Raw genomic sequence first — 17,682 nt, forward strand, 5'->3', positions numbered from 1 at the left:
AAAGGCCCAACAGAGCCAAAAAGCATCATCGTGTGGTCCACACAAAGAATGGCTCAGAAGAATTCAGTGCATTAGGAAGCTGGCTCACCTGGTTGTTTTTTAAATCAGGTCCATATAAAGTATTAACAGCCTCTTAAGACTTCTTTGTTCTGTGGCAGTGGTTCTCAATGGAGACCACAGCCAAATGGAGCTGTCCTGCATATCTCCTATGTAGGCAGATCAGGAAGCAGCTGTGGCTAGAGCATGCACTTTTTTGTGCAGGCCTTCCCAGTCCAATCCTACATATTATTCCTGGAAATAGAGGCATATTGGTCCTGTTGGTGGGACAGTCCTGTGTCTTTGTTTTATGGAGGAGCATGCAGGGTTAGGCTGAGATGGGCTGCAGCTGTAGCAGCTCTGAGACATTCAGGCCAGGTAAGACCTCCTTCTCTGCCCCCTTCCCACTGCTCTGCAGGGTTGGCACAGTTATGCTCAGGGCATAAAACTCATTAGTTATGCCTACTCCTGCTGCCTTCTTTAGGTTTTTCAGGTCACTCTAATAAAGAAGCAACGCCCTGGTTGAGAACCACAGAGGTAAGCTGAGGAGAGATGAATAGGCTTTACTTATTTCTCTGGAAATGCATTTAGAATACTGACTGGATTGACTTCTGCTTTCCTTTTAAAATTAAGAAAGGTGTTTGAGTATCTTCCTGTAGTTGCTTCGTGATTATTGGCTTGCAACGGCCTCTGTAAATGCTGGAAATGCAGCCTTCAGCTGTTGTGGGTCATGCAGGGTACACCCTATTAATCCATTTGTTCCAGATACTTGTTTTTTCATAAGTAACTATTGAATTTCTGTTGTCTAGACTGACATAGTTGGAAATTAGGGAATAGTGAGTTCTTCATCTTTTTAGGTCAGTGGTCTTTTTTGACTCAAGGTACCGCTCATTGGACTCAAGGCACCACACCATAACTTTTGTGAATCAAGTAGCATCCAATTTCAGAAACATCTAAGCAATACAAATAATTTTAATTTTATCAGAATAAGATCAACCAGTCACCTTTGTTTGGCTTAGTGGAATGTTTCTCTGTCTCCGCTTGCAAATGATAAAGAACTTAAGTTCAGAGCTAGTTTAAATTGACTTAAAGAAATCAAATTACTGTTCTTTCTAACTTTTTTGTTATTCTTAAAGCTGCAGTGTGACTCCTCAGGTTTACTTGCTTGCCACTTCCATTGAGCATATGTCTGTAGTACCTGGAGATGCTTGGGCTTGAAATGTTTTTTCCCTTTTTTTTTTTTTTTTGGTCTAGTGAATTGAATATGAGACTAGAAGTCGTATTATCCAAATCCTGGCTGTTCCTTGCTTATTTTTTGAGTGCAGGCAGCCTCCTTTTACTTCCCCTCTGGAAGAGAATAGACATTTTCCAAATGTCTTTGGAGGAATCCATGGAGGAATAAATAAATACATATACTGCTTTATGATCCCATTATTAGCTCTGTCCCTTCTCAGGAGGAGAGAGGCAATATCCCAACAGTCTCATATTTTCTTTCAAAATAGAAAAAAATTCAGTGCAGCCTTGGTGTCAGTGGGAAAGCTGGACAAATATATAAGCATGAGAATATCACAATGTGAGATTAGCCATTCAAATACTATTGTGATAGACATGATGTATCTAGATGAGGGAGATTACATGGTATAATATAGCACAGTGTTTCCCAAACTTTTCCTCGACATGACCCCATTTCCTTAGTATGGTCCCTCACTCCCCAGCCTTGCTGGTGCCCCTTGCTCGTGACCCCCAGCCTTGCTGACAGGGGCCCCCAGCTGCCAGGGCCTGCAACTCCCTGCCCCCCCCAGCAGCACTCTAGCCCCAGGTGCCATGTGCAGGAGGCAGCAGGAGCTGTGGCTGGAGTGGAGCGTGGAGCTTCCATGGCCCAGCAGGCAGAACCAGGTGTAGGAGGGGAGGTTCAGTGATGCTGCCAGGAGCCCCACACTGGCCGCACTGCCATAGTGAGGTGCCCCTTGCCCACCTGGCAGCTGCGGCAGTGACAGCTGTGCTCCCTGCTGCTGCCAGTCGAGCAGGGGGTGTCTCACTATGGCAGCATGGCCAGCGTAGGACTCCTGGCAGTGACACCAAGTCACCCTGTCCCACGCACAAATCTGGGGGGCACATCCCTCCCCCCATGCCTCCTTCCCTGGGCATGCCCGATCCCATTTTTATCTTTGTGACCCCAAATGGGGTTGTGACCCCAAGATTGGGAACTACTGATATAGCATATTCTCTTCAATTGTGTAGTTGGATCCTGGTTTATTCCTGTGACAAAACTTCCACGTTTACTTACACTTTTTAAAACCTCATCTTATAACCTATTTAATAAGGGAATACCTTTTGACCAGCATTAGTTTTCAGTGTTTTCTTATAGTTCAGCTAGACTTCCTTTCAGTTAAATGCTTTCCTTTTTTTGTTTTTCCCTGAATAGGTATATGTACATAATAAAGTATTATTTTGGAAGAATCATTGTTTTAGGCCTGAGGTGTTCAACCTCTGGCCCGTGAGCCAAATGCAGACCATGGAGCTACTGCATGTGGCCCGTGTGGCTCCCCATTGGTTGGGAAATTTGGCAGCAAGGGAGTAGTGACCACACTCCCCCACTGCCAAATTCCCACAGCCTTTCCCCCAGCACAGCCAGATCCAGGCCAGGCCATGCCTCCTTCTCTCTGCTACTGGGTTGGGGCTGGGCTACCCACCTGCCCTTGCCTAGCTGAATTGGGACAGGTTCCTGCCCCCTTCCCACCCATGGGGCTGGATTGGGGCCAGGCCAGGCCCCCTTCACCCCTCACAAGGCTGGGTCAGAGGTGGACCACATCTGCTTCCCACTGTGGGGCTGGATCAGGCCAGGCTGCTCCCCCACCAATTCCCTTTGTGCTGCTAGATGGGGCCTCTTTATGTCTGTCCTAGACACCAGATCATGGCCACCTGCCACATCCAGCCCACAGATGGACCAGGCACTGCCGATCCAGCCTGCCAAGGAAAAAGGCTGAGCACCATTGCTTTAGGTTAATTGAGAGTATTACAAACACTGCTTTGCAAACATTTTTCTTGCAAAGAACACCCATTCACCTTTCCACTTCTGCTCATCAGTTTAGCAAAAAAACTGCTTTAATAATTTGTTATTCTAAAACTGGAGGTTCTGTTCTGGAACAAAAAATTACTTCTTTGCAGTCTAAAGTATGGGAACAGATTTCTATTCAATGTGGTTCCCTCCCCTTCCCTCCTTTTCCCACATTGTACAAGGAGTAACAAAGAAAAGTTGATGTTAAAAATGTTCCTTTTGACACATTTATGTTGCTGTTCTGGTTTCTCAGTTTGAAAACTTAGAATTTGTTTTGGTATTAAACATGAAACTGCATCAGATGATAGCAAGAAAAAGATTGCTTGTGTGTTTGTGTACACACAAAATTGACCTTTTTGATCCAGCTTAACATCTAAGCACTAAGAGCAGTCATTTGTTTTGACAGCAGAATTAATTGAGGCTAAAACAGTCGAAATTCCACTTGTATCAAGCTGTTCATTAGGAATTGCTCTCTGGCTTTAGTGCTGTCAGAAAAATAACCTGTCCTGCTATGATTAAATAGCAGAATAATGGTCGGTCCACTGCATTTGAGAGAGAGGTTGAATAAACTTTCTACTGCGGAAACAATTCAGAAGTGACACGCTGCAAGGGGGGTCAGAATGTGCATTGATATCCAGCTGAGCTGTCAACTGGCACCGAGCCAGGCACGCAAAGCTTTGCCATTTGAAGCAGCATGTGAGGCTTATGCAGTTTAAAAAAATTGTCCTCCTTTCATGCATGATTTAATGTCAAAGAAAAAAAACTTTGTTTTCATCAAAAACTGGTAATATTGTCTGTTGTCACATTTGTAACTACAGCTAGTGTTACAGGGTCTACCTTTGCAATGCTTTAAGTTAATACAAATATTGATGCTTCTGCACATTTCCACACTTGCTAATCAGTTCTCTGACCAAAAAGCTTTTTTTTGTAGTGTGAATATTTTCTATTGCTGAAAATCAGTTGCAGTTGGTAAGAATATAAGTAGCTTTCACCAAGTAGGTTATTTGTGGATTTCTATAATTTGATTCTTGTCAGCTTGTCAGGCCATTCTAATATATAACATACTTAAAATTGATCCCAAGGTCTATTTTCAAGTGTGTAACACAATTTTGTATTTTCCTTGCAAATAATATTTTTTAAAGTATTTTGCCTCTCTTTTGCTAAAGAATTACAGTGTGCATGTAATTCAAAATATTTACATATTCCCAATAGCCTGTAGCTCCAGCCTTAGCCAGAAGTGTTGTCTTAGTCTTGTCTCACAAGTTAAACACTAGTGACCTGTCATGGGAACCTTATTAATTACCTGGCTGATAAGACGTGTAACTGTCTTCAAGGCTGTTAGTGCTACTTCACAGATTAGTTAGGTAGCAGGAGTAAGATGTTTGTTGAAAAACTATCTTGCTAAAGTGCACCGTCTCTAAGATTTTTTGCACTAGATGAGGAGTAAAAAATGATTATGTTTGCAATATTATTTTCTTTAATTTAAAAAAAATTGATTTTGCTTGTTGATTATACATTTTTATATGCCAATTTGGAATGTTAGTGTCAGAGGAAAGCTGCACTGATAGCTCTGAAATAAGATTGATCTCTCAGTAGTTCCAGCTAGTCTTGCTTGCCATAAAACTTAGTACATACTTAATTTGATTTTCTAATACAGGGCTGTTCCCTGGGCCACATGCAGCCTGCAAAAGCTTAATTTAAGGCTTGCAGGCTTCCTCCTACATGCCACTTTTCTCTCCTCCCACTCCCCCCCGCGACCTCGTGCAACTCCTGTTGTTACTGGGGTCCCTGGCTTCCCATCCCGCTCCTCCAGCTTCTACTTTCTGCCCCTGTCCATGCTTCTGGAGTGCTGTCCTAGTGTTGTCCTAGTCTGGAGATGGGATAGTGTGGCCCACAGGGATTCCAGGACTCTGTACAGCCCATGAGGTGGGAGGCAGGGGCAGGGAATCCATGCAGCCCAGGCAGCAGGGGACCTGTGGCAGGGAGCCTGTGCAGCAGGGGCAGAAGGGGAGGGTGCCACAGTTTGCCCAATAGAGCTGTGCAAAACACCATCATTTCATTTTGACCTCCATTTCACCATTTCGAAGAGACAGTGTTTCATTTTGTTCCATTCCGAAGCACTGGCCTGTTTCGTTTTGTCAAAATTGTTTCGCTGTTTTGATGAGTTTCAACGTTTTGCCCATAGGCTATAATGGGGGATCATGAAAATGCCTAAAACTTTGTCATTTCTTGCCTGATTCGGATGACAATTGCAGTATGGATCCAGCTTGTAAGAAGCTATACAGTCCAGGTCCAGCTCAGGGGGCCAAGGGAGTTTAACTCTCTTGGTTTAATCTAATCCTTGCATTTACTTACATCGTGCACTTTGGTACAATTTAGTACAGTCAGTTATTGTGTTCAGGATGCTCAAGACTGGAGTAGCTGAGAGATTGTCACGGAATTATCACATGTATTAGGATGTGGAATAGTCTTTAAAGACAAATGGTAGAAAGTGAAATAACAAAACATAAAAACTCTGATGGCTTGTTAAGTAAGTAGAAGTCCCTGCCTTCTGCTCAGTACTGCTGCTTTCATTAGCAAATGGGGGAAGAGAAAGACATCGTTGTGAAGTTGGGATTATAGGTAGGATTTTTACCTCAGCTCTGTGCTTTTACTAAAATTATTTCAGTTAAAGGTTTGGAATCCTTACCGTCTCTAAAGACATCAGCCGTAACAGGCAAGAAAGGAGTTAAAGAAATTGCATGGTCTGAGAAAATGCCTCTTGAAAAAAATGTTAACTTTTGAGTATTTTACTATCTAAGGTATTTTTAGCTTTATTTGTTTTATTTATTAAATACTTGGCATATTAAGTGAGAGCTTTTTCTGGTCAACTTGAAACAAATCCATATAGGTCACTCAAGAAGCAAGAGAAGCAACTATATCAGTGCTGTTCAATCTTTTTCCTTGGGGGGCCAGATAAGCAGTACCTGGTCCATCCACGGGCTACATGTGGCTGGGGGCAACTTGGATGGATCCAGCATGGTGCAGGGTGGGCATGGCCTACACCTGAATCAGCCCTGCAGAGGGCAGGGAGGGAGCATGGCCCAGCTCTGATCATGCCCCTGGGGAGGAGACAGGGCATGGCCTGGCCCCAACCCAGAGACACAGAGAGAACGGGGCATGGTTTGGCTTAGGTCAAGCTGTGCTGGGGGAGGGGGCACGTGAATTCGGCAGCTGGTGAACGTAGCCACTGCTCCCCCAATGCCAAATTTCCCAACCTGTGCGGAGACTCATGGGCCAGACGCAGTGGCTCTGCAGGCTGCATTTGGCCTGCAGATTGAGCACCCCTGTTTTAAAATCAAAGGAAAATAAATAGCGTTGGAAATTAAGTTTATTGATAAATACTTTCTTAAAATGTTGATGCTTAATTTCTAAAGCTTCTGAAACAGGGGTGGGCAGTTACTTCAGTTTGTGTGCCACTTAATGAGTTTTGGTAAGCCATCAAGGGCCCCATACACAAAATATTTCAGAAGATATAATTTTAACAAAGTATATGTAAAAAAAAAAAAAAAAATCATACTAAAACTCCAACATCTACTGTAATATATTTTATCTCAAAAAATATTTTTGTCCTGATTTATATTTTTTTGAGTAGTATATATAGAGGTGATTGCATAATAGCTCAATATAAAGTCTTAGTCTTGTATATTGTATGGGGGAGAGGGGAGGAGTGTGTGGGTGTTTGTGTGGGGGGGATATGGATTTGTGAAGGGGGGCTGCCTGCATACTAGGTCCCGGGACGTGGCCAGGGGTGGGGGAGGCAGGGGGATAGAGCTTGCCCAGGTGGTACAGTACAGGTGTGTTCTGCCCACCCCTCTCATCCCCCATCCAGCCTGCGGCTGCCCTCACAGTGCTCCCATCCCAGGCAACCAGCACTGTTTTCCTGCCCCCACCTGTCCCATGCCTGCCAACGGCCCTTCCCCAGCCTCAGTGCACACAGCTTCCCAGCAGGGCTACTCCTGTTGCTGCAGCTGCCCAGATACTACTTGGCTACCCCTGCCTCCAGTGGCTTCTCCCCCTCCTCCTCCTGCCCCTGTTATGCCATTCCAGACAGGGGGAAGCTGCAACTGGGTGGCTTCTTCCCCAGCACACAGAGATCCAGCTTCAGCTTCCAGCCATCTTCCACCCACTCGGCCACCTCATTGCGCTGGGTGCGTGGAGTGAGTGGAAGGCATTTGACAGCCAAAGCTAGAGCCCCACATGCTGGAGCAAGAGCTGCCCAGCTGCAGCTCCCCCCTGCCAGAGCAGCACAGCAGCGAGGGGCAGGAGGAAGAGGAGCTGCTGGAGGCAAGGGGAGCTAAGCAGTACCTGGGCAGCTGCAACAGGAGCAGCTCCATTGGGAAGTTGTGTATGCTGGCTGGGGTCAGAGCCAGGGCAGTGCCATCAGCAGGCACAGGGCAGGTGTGGGTGGTCGGGAGACGGACTGCCCCAGGCAGGAGCAGGCAGGGTTTGGCCTCATGCAGTGTGTCGCTGGAGGCAGCCATGGGCTGGATCAATTGGCAGGCCTTATCCAGCCCATTGCTATTCTAAAACAATTTTAAAAGATCATTTTTAAACTGTTATTATAGTTCTGCTCCTAGATTCTAACCTTACAAAGAACTGTATGTGTGCCTACCTTTGTGTACAAGTACGTGCATTTGTCAGATTGGCATCTTATTGAATATCAATAAAATCCTTATTTTGAGGATACATGTTTTTGTATTTAATTAGATATTGCTTTGACTTTTTCATGTATGGAAAATCTCTTTAGAATTATGTAATGCTCCTTACTTGTCTATACCCCGAGTCAGTTTACTTGGAAAAATATATGTAGAGGTTAATTGATTTTTATCTTCTTTTTTTTTTTTTTAATTTACTATATTGCACTGCTTTTTCTCGTTTAGTTGTGTGTAGATCTTATTGCAGTCTGGGAAAAATATCATAAAGTATATTAGTTTTAATGTATAGAACACCGTTTTGACCTGAAAGATCCAAATGAATATTTTCTCATCACTTCTGAGAATTTTTTTTATGATTTACTTGGTAAATATTTCACAGCCCTTAGAAAGAACTAAGCTGGGATGACTTGAATATGCATTAGTCCCATGCTTACATCAGCACTAACTTCACAGTTTTTAAAATTAATGCATTTTAAGTGTTTGAATGTGACATATTGTGTAATACAACATAATTTGCTATATCAGTATGTTTAAAAACAATCTTAGTTGCATATTTCAGGTACTTGGGCTCTGCTTCATTTAAGTCTGAATATTAGGTTTCTCAAAAAGGTGTAAGAATGACTTTCTTCCAAGTCACAGACAGAAAATGCCTCAGGGCACTGTTCTTTCCTTTTTCCAAATCAAAATTCATAAAAAGGTACACAACTTTCCTATGTTATTTCTTACACCAGAAAACTGAGAAGAGGTTTCAAAGTATCACTATAAAGCACTTCTTATAGTGGGAATAGGAAACACTTCAATATTTAATGATGCATAAAAGTTTCCATTTGAGCTCTGAGTCACTTGTAATTGAAATTTTCCAGGCTTGGGTTGTTTCCTGAGAATGGTAATTTTTTTAAGATGACGTAGGTGTGTATGTGGCAGGGATGGGGGGAGCATGGTTACTATACAGTATCAGGGGGAGGAAGCAATAGTTTGCCATTTTATGTGTAATGTAAATATAATCGTAAGTGTGTGCACACAAACACAGGCACACAAGTTGAATGCCATTATGATGCTCACTTTAAAAACAGAGGAATGTCTCAATCCAAAAAGCTGTTTCCTAAACTAAACTGTCCACAATGGCAATTTTTTTTTTTGTTAAAACAGTACTGTTCACTTAAAGTCTTTCATTTCAGTGACTTAACAGTAATTTAGGTACCATGTCTGCATTGATGCTTTTTGCTGTTCTGTTATTTTTTTCACTTTTTCGTATTTTTAAAAGTGGTTTTTCTCCCTTCTTACTATGTAAAAGTCCCAAAGGAAATGCATGTGATGAATGGCAAAGCTAATATAAAATAGTACAATTGGGTAGTGCCGTAGCACTGTTTGCCTTTTCCCTTTGCATCTCTCTTGTTAAAAAAATAATTGCAAAGTTAATTTATTATAGTATTATTGGTATAAATTTGAATGAACAGTCAATGGGATGTAAGCTGCCTAGAATCATGTTAACGTAGCGACTGTGACTAGAATACATATTAAATTATATTGACAGTGGTATTCTCAGTAGCCAGACATAACTGTGTGCAACCCAATCAAGTTCATATTGATCTCCTTGACATTTTCAATTTTTACTTTTGAGATCATAAAGTCTTTCAATAGTCAATTATATAGTCATCATCATATTTGCATGAATTTTCAGGTTGACTGTGTTTTAGTGCTGAATACTCTCAGAACATGAGTTCCTAGTGAGATTTTTGTATTAAGGACAAAAAGATGCTATTTTTTAAAATATCTCAGAAAATGTCTCTTAAGATTAAAGCTAATAACTAATATTTATGTTCAATTTTCTTTAAGGCCTTATTGACTTTGAAGAATGCAATACATCTACTGCAACTGAAGGTGAGTTGTTAATTTCTTACGCTGCTACTAGATTAAAAAAAAAAATTTGGAAAGTTATTAAGTAGTAGTACTCTTGAAACTTTTTTTTTTTTAATTAAAAATTGGCATTCAAGAAAAAGTCCAGGACCACTTCTTGACAAAATTTATATAAAATTCTTAAAGGATCAAAATGTTTTTCATAAACAGCTACACTTCGATTTGCAACCATTTGGTTTGTCATTTCCAGTCTGGTGTTCTATTTCTAGTAGATCAGACATTAACAATTGACTGGATAATTTACAAGTGGCAAGCTAAGCCCTGGTTTGCATTTAAAGTTTTGGAATATACATCTATATTGATTATGCCAACAGATATTCTAATGTAGAGAAATTTGTAGGCAAAGTACTTTGTCAGTATATAGTTTATTTTCTTCACGTTATAAACTACCATTGCATATGTGTGTCTTCACTCCTTTTGGGAGCATGGGTTGCCAATATAATAGCTATTGTGGGAAGAGGTGTTTTTTTTTTTTTTTTAAGTGCAGGCAACTCTTAGTTGCCCAAATTACGGTTGAGGGACCTCCAAATATTTAGACAGTGGAGCAAATGCATGCTTTTGAGAACTAGCGTCATACCCCATTAGTAATTCCTTGTGGACTTGAGTGTTTTCTGAAATGAACAATATATAAATACAAATTTACACATTCATGAATTATTATTGTATCAAGGAAAAAAGAATCCATCAATCTGCCTGCTATGATATAAATTTGTCCTGGCTTTCTGGATTCCAGTTATCTAAGCAAAAATCTTCCCAGACTGCAGAAATATCTCAGCTGCATCAATACCACCTAGTGTAGTCCCAGCAAAAGGATCATATCAATGAGCAAAACTGCTAGAAGAGGTGTTGAATTACTATTCCAGATGCTCAGATTTTATATCGGGGTGGGTAGAATATGGCTCACAGGGTGGATCTGGCCCATGGACAGTTTTTGTTCAGCCCATGGCAAGTCCTTTGGTTCCACCCAGCCCAGGCACATAGGGCAGCCTGGGCTGGGATGCTTGATGGCGCTAGACATGCCAACCAAGAGAGCGGAGGCAGCTGCTGGCTTCTGAGCCACAGGCCCAGCACCAAGGTGGCCACTTCTGCTCGCCTGCACCAGCAATCGTAGGAAGCATTTCTGCCTGACACGGGCTGGAGGGTGGGACCCCATGCCCAGTTCCTTGGGATAGGAGCCTGGCTGTATTTGCAGAGCTGCTGCTTCTGATTGCCCCTATGGCACAGCATCTCCACCATGGCCCCCAGTGTGTGGCTCTCACCTGGCACTTGCTGCCCATGTGCCCAGCACAGCCCTGCCTGACTTGTGCTCTTCCTCCCTGTGGCCCAGTCCCTCTTGCTGCTCCCTACTTTGGCAATGGTTCTGCTGCCTCCCGAGCCCCAACCCACTGCCAGGCTCCTGCTTCCACTCCTTTTGTTGCCATCCTGGCTCTTTCCATCCATGCACAGGGGCTGCAAATGGTGCCTGCTTAGGTCTCTCTCCTGGCACTGTTCAGACTGGGCTAATATTCAGTTCCATACAGTGCTGCAAGCCAGGGCATCCGCAGAAAGAGCTGAACCCCTGCTGGGTCTGCAGAGTTTCTGGGAGCCACATGTGTTCTGCTGGCTCTGGGGCCCTTCAGCTTCTGATGCTCTGTCCATAAAGCTGCTGCTTACTGTTTGGGCCCCACAGGCTGCCTCTCCTTAGCCAGGGATCCCAGCCAGTTGGCTCCTTGCCTGTCCACGCCCCATCTGGGCTGAGCTCAGAACAGAACCATGGCTGACTGCCCACACACCTCTGTGATGGGTACCAGTTCCGCAGCCAGGATGGGGCTGGGCTCCCCAGCTAAGCAGTGGCAGCCCACAGAACCTAAACAGTAAGCAGCGGCTTGGACCCATGTGGCTAGGCCAACAGGATCTGTCCCTTAAGGAGTTTTGCTGAGTTACTGCGAAGGTTGTTGGGGGGTGCTGATCCAGCCCACAACAGCTCATCAAAACTCCCTATTGCCCGCCCCTGTAATATATAACTGTTTTACTGAAAGCACACTTCACTTCATCTAAGAGGTTATTTGGGAAAAAAGGAGTCAGAGCCATAGTGTTGAAGCTGTCTGTGCAGTTAGACCTCAGCTGGAATATTGTGTGCAGTTTTGGGCTGCACATTTTTAAAAGATAATAGGGAAACTGAAGAGGATACAGAGGCAAGCAGTGAAGATGCCATAGAAGTTGGAATGCAAGCCATACGAGAAATGGTGAGAGAGCTAAGTATGCTTAGTTTGAAGAAAAGGAGATGCGAGAATGAGGAGCATGTGATAGTAGTTATCATATATTTGAAAGGCTGCCATAAAGAGAACAGCTGTTCTTGCTTGCTGCAGAGGGCAGGACATGAAGCAATAAGGCTGGAAAAACATTTGTTTGGTGTGATACAGGAATAGTGTATCTTCCGTTCATGTAGGGGGTTAAACTAAGTGAGCCTTGAGTCCTTTCAATCCTGTGATTCTAAATGATCACTCCCATATTTTCTGTTTTTTGAAAAAATTAGTCAACTTCAGCAAAAATCTAGGAGAAGAGTAGACATGACATTAGTCTGAGAGAATCTGAGTTTGGCATTCACTTTCTAATGACATGTAACTTATAACTTACGATGTAAGATACAAAGCCAATTTTACTATGCTAAATGTTATAATGAACAGACTTTAACTTTGAAATCATTTTCATTTTATTACCCCCTTGTAAGCAGGTGTACTGGGCTTCAGATTTACTTTGAAAATTAAATTTTTTGCTTCATTCACAAACTATAGCCACATTTTTAATATCTGCATGGACTAGAGGGTCTGTGGCATTGTTAAATATGAATTAATTCATTTCTGTGATCTAAGGATAAACATTTTTTTCTGTAGGGGTAAAACCAAGGAAAAGAAAGCCTTTTGGTTTGTCAGGAATAATTAAGAAAGAAAAAGATGCAGAATCTGTGTAAGTATTTCATACTTGAAGCATGCAGTCCCAGATGGAAATATGTAGCATAATTACCAAGAAAAATATTAATGTTGTGAATGACTATAATTCTGTTAAAGAGACACTAACTTTACAATTATTTTTTCTGAAAGACATTTTCCTTCTCCTACATGCACATAAGTGTGTTATAACTAAAAGATATTAGTGGTGGGAGAGACCATTAAATTGGTTTGGTTTGGTGTTTGTTTTTTATTGCATTTGACAGTACTTCATCTGTTTAATTCTCTTCTCTGCTTAGGAAGCTAGGCCTCGGTTTCATAAACACTTCAGTCCATAGCTGACTTGGCTCATGTGGGTAATTTCACTTGGGTAGGGGGTACGCACAAAAAATACTTTGTGCCCAGGTATTTAGAGGATCAGGGCTTTAGTTGGCCTCTTCCTGAAAATGTAGTTATAAATGACAAGAAGAGTGTAGGATAACTCTTAAGTATATTTTTCAGAGATTTTTTAAAAAGACAACAGGAATTAAATTGGATCAGAAATTAATTATGCTCTAAAATGAGTTTTCAAAACATCTTCTTTAAAAAAGATCAGAATGGTGGGTTTTGTTTTGTTTTTTAAGTATTAAGTAATTTTGACTTGTTTTCTTTATCGCTTCTAGAAGTTCCCCCCCCCAAAAAAAAGAACTTATAATTTAATAGAGATGCAACAATTTAAATATGTTTTCAAATAAGAGGGTCAGCAAGTCTTTTTATCTTAGAATATTTGCTTACTTTATTTTTCAGTAACAGTCTGCCAATAATTAATGATTTAAGCATGATGCTCATTATTTACTTATACCAAACGAAGATGCTTTTATGATTTTTCTTTCGTCCTTTTGATTTTAGCTATGGCAAGTCTCTGGACCACGATTGCTTCTCTCTTTATACTGTTACCTTGGGACTCTTTGATAGATTTTACTAAATAATTTTCCCTAAAGGTGTTTTGTTTTCCAAGAATTAATCCTTCTCTCTAAGGAACATTACACAAATTCATTATATCAGTCTAACCTGAATCGATCTCAGTTGAGCCATACCTCCAATGTCTATCTTAAGTTGCTTGTGCCATTTTAGACCAGTCTATTTGTGCTGGACTTCTGTTCAGTTACAGGTGTAGATCGATCTACTTTCACTTAGATGGGTTTAAATGTTCCCTAAATGTTCCACTCCTTTTCCCCACAAAGTATGCTGGGGGAGAAGAGATGAAAATGTAGGTACTGAGATTCTTGTCAGTAAGATTCTGCTTTATTGTAAATAATAATATTTTCCAGATCTGTATAACTAAAAATAATAATTGTAAAGGTATTTAAAATTGATACTTGAGGAATATTTAGAAGACATTGGAATAGTAAAATATTTGCTCTGAACTTGTGAGCAAAAACAAAACAACCCTCAAAACAGAAATTAGTCAAATCCTAAGGACTAAAATTTTTTGAGAGGTCAAATAGCTTTTAATTTATGTTAGGAAGTTTATCTTTTTTTATCATATACTTTTATAGGAAGTAGAACTTCATATTTCATGTAGGTCTGCTGGAGGATACCTACAGTCTGCTGTCCCTGAATTTTTTGCCAACAAAATTATTTTGCTCTCCATTCTTTTTATCACTCAAGGTAACCCCGTGTTTTGTGTTGTTCCACTGTTCCCTTATTTGCAAGCTATGAACCTCCTTCCTATCAAAAACTTAATTCCTTACAGAGCAGTAAACTTTTATCTGGTGAGTAGGAAGATCTCAATGGAAATGAAAAACTCTTGGTATTGGTTTCATGGACTAGAAAGCCTCCAAGTCAACTGTGACGAGTTGGATCTCTGATAAAAAATCATGTTTTTGCTGAATTTTACTGAAAGAAAGAAAGTCCTTTTGGCAGTGACAGGTGAAACATGGGCTTCTATGAACCCACTCCTTGCACATCTACATGCTTATCCTTGTTAATTTGGTACACTAGCATACACTTTCTTTGAGCAAACATTTTTATTCAATGTATAAGTTGTTATATCTTTGTTCTGTTAGGATTAATGTATACTACATAACAGTGAAGAGATAACATCTGAAAATGTAAATTGCTCTACTACAACTGCCCTAAAAATCAGGATTTTTTTGTGCCGTTGTCATTTGTTTCATCCTGCTCTGTAGGTAACCAAAATAGGATGATTTTTTTTTTTTGTGAAAATTTTTCAGAAAAATATTAGTCCTTAGAAATTTAAATTAGGAACTCCTTTAGCCACTTCTTAGCCATAGTTATTTTAATCACCCCATGTCTGTTCCCTTCCTGTCAGGCTTTTGCTTATTGATGGATATGGGAGTTGGTTTGCCAGGGAAGACTTGAATCAGGAATTTCTGACTTGTTTGTAGTCTTCAATTTTGAGTACTTTTTCAAAATTCTTTACTGTCTTGCTTTCTACAGTTTGAAATAAAGGTTTTGCAGGGAAGGGGGAAGTAGTTAACTAATAGGTTCACATTACAGCAGTAAGCCCACTGCCTGCTAATTTACTTTGTTGACAAGGGTAAGTATGAATAAGCAATCCCAGGGATCTTACATCTCTTTGGCCTCATCAGAATCAACTGCTGAAGACTATTCCTCTCAATTTAAGGAGCTGTAGAGAAAACTGAGATGACTTACAGAGCATTCAGTCCTTTTAAACCCTGTTTTTCCCTCTATCCTGTTGGTATCTGTGGTTTCTGTGAAGACTGAAATTCTATCATTAAACATTTTAATATGCCTGAAAAGTAGTAGATTTTAAGGTCAAAGGAATTGTTGTGGTCATCTAGTCTGCCCTTTTACGTAATATAGGGGATAGATTTTTTTTACAAGTGGTTCCTGCATCAACCATAACTTAAGGTTAAGGTAAAATTAATCTTTTAGAAAGGAATGCATTCTTGAGGTATTTCTGTTATGTGATGGAGAAGCCATAACTTTTCTAGATAAGTTGTTCCAACAGTGCCATCATTCTTCTGGTTGGGAGTGGGAAAAGCTTTGGTTATAATTTGAATTTATTTAGTTCAAATTTGCTGGGTCTTGTACGACTTCTGTGACTTTTCTTGCTAGTTGAAGTAGTTCTGTAATACTAGAAATTCAGAAGTCTTCTGCCTGCATAGGAACTTATTGATAATGATTTAGTAACCTCTCAACTTCTTTTGTTAACTTTGAGAGAGAGCTTCTTTGTTCTTGTAATGTAAAACAGGCAATCCAGACCTTAGGTAATTCCTTTGGCTCTTTTCTTGAACCCTCTTCTTTATTAAGTGTGCGCACAACAACTTAGATAAAGTTTCAAATTTTAATCTGTGTACTATATACAACGTTGATTTTCAGTGTACTAAGACATTTTTTTCTAGTATGCTTGTGGTACTTTCCTTAAGATCTTTCTTTTTTCATGGCTATGTCCCAGTGATTCTCAGCCACTGTGTCCTGAGAGCCTCTCAAGGGTGATGTAGGGTTCCATGCAGAGTTAGCACTGTTAGGTATGCCAGTATGATTCATAAGATAAAAGACAAATTTCAAATAGATTTCATAGTATTAAAAACATTCTGGAATCTGTTGTGGTCTTTCTGAGTTATTTGTAACTAAGAATTGCTCTTTATCTGTAGTCAAAAAAATGAGTGAAAATTTAAGAACTGGCATTTTCTGAGGGGGGTGCCTTGAGTCTGCAAAAGTTGAGAATCTCTGATCTACCACTTAGTCTTGTTTTTATACTTTGTATGCCCTTTAATACTAGATGTTATACACCCATTCCCTTGGTTCTGGGGGGCAGCAAAGAAATCTAGTGAGCCTTCACTTACAATTTCTGTTTAAAATAAATTTTCCTTGTTAGCATGTGTGACATGGGCACACTCAAGGCCAGACCTCATGCTGGCCTGCCCACCTGTCTCTGGGCTAACCACCCACCTCACTTTTCTGCCACGCCTTGTTGTTTCTTAATTAGTTCTAATTAGGCAGGAAGCTGCTCATTCTCACCCCAATGCCAGGGGGTGTTATTTGTGGCTCTGTTTCTTCCCTACGTCGTAGCCCAAACCTCGCAGTTGGCATCCACCAGTGGCTTGCGCTGGGTCTCTTTCCTAAAACATGCACACAAACAGACAAACAAATACCTACTGGGCTTCAAGCCCTCGGCCCCCTCACTGGGGCTCCACACTGGGGTCTTCCACCCTTTGGGGCTTAGGTAGCCACAGCCCTGCCTGGCACTAAGGTCTTATACCCCCACACCGCCCCTTCACTGGAGCTCATTGGGGTCTGCCACTCTGTCCAGCTCAGGTGGCCCTAGCCCTGCCTGGCCCTCTACCCTGGGGTATTGCACCCTGTGAGGCTCAGGTGGCCATAGCCATGCCTGGCCCCCTCTCAGGGTCCCTGCAGCCATAGGACTCATAAAGAGCCTGGGCACTGCTCCAGGTTCCTCTGCTGACCTGGGCCCTGCCTCAGGACTCCCATGAGCCTGGGCTCCCCCTGAACCGATTGAACCCACCAGGGATGTGGGAGGTGGGGTTATTATGGTGCCGTGCCCCGCCTTTCATTGAGGTGATAACTAGCCTGGTATTTCCTGGGGGCTCCCGCACCACTGAGAGTGCCACCAGACCACCACTCCTGGCAGGGTGCAGTTTTAGGTCATGCCCAGGACCAAGAGCCTCCTGTCCATCCCCATAAGCTCTTGTCCTTGCCTGCTGGGTTGTTCCTGCTGCAGCTCAGCTAGGCCATGTTTCTGCCTGGGCTGGCAACAGCAAACTGCAGCCTTTATATACCTAGTGTTCCCAAAATGGCTGCTCTTATCAGGCACCTAGTAGCTGCCTGCTTCTGCCCTTAAAATAGCAGGCACCCAAAGGTGACCTGCTACAGCACATTTGCTAGCAGCTTAGCTGGGACAGAAGGGGAAGGTAAAAAGTGAGTGAACTGAAACTGTCACAGACCCTTTGTGTTCAGGTGTTCTTTCTTTGTTTTGGTTTTTTTTAAGGAAGGACATAATCCTTTTTCTCATTCTAAGTTCCTTCTAAGGTGGTATTAAAATTCGATAATGCTTCAG

The 17,682-nt window shown here is 41.7% G+C and overlaps 1 protein-coding gene across 2 annotated transcripts in view; it reads left to right on the plus strand.

The window, feature by feature from the left end:
* FCHO2 (FCH domain only 2) overlaps window positions 1–17,682 on the plus strand; it is a 181,262-nt gene that overhangs the window by 110,529 nt on the left and 53,051 nt on the right. For both annotated transcript variants that reach the window (XM_025205669.1, XM_025205668.1), the window contains 2 exons: window positions 9,628–9,672; window positions 12,582–12,654. In XM_025205669.1, the coding sequence (XP_025061454.1) occupies window positions 9,628–9,672; window positions 12,582–12,654 (118 nt within the window). The remainder of the gene's footprint in view (window positions 1–9,627; window positions 9,673–12,581; window positions 12,655–17,682) is intronic.

Source organism: Alligator sinensis, unplaced genomic scaffold (assembly GCF_000455745.1).
Source record: "Alligator sinensis unplaced genomic scaffold, ASM45574v1 scaffold274_1, whole genome shotgun sequence".
NCBI lineage: Eukaryota > Metazoa > Chordata > Crocodylia > Alligatoridae > Alligator > Alligator sinensis.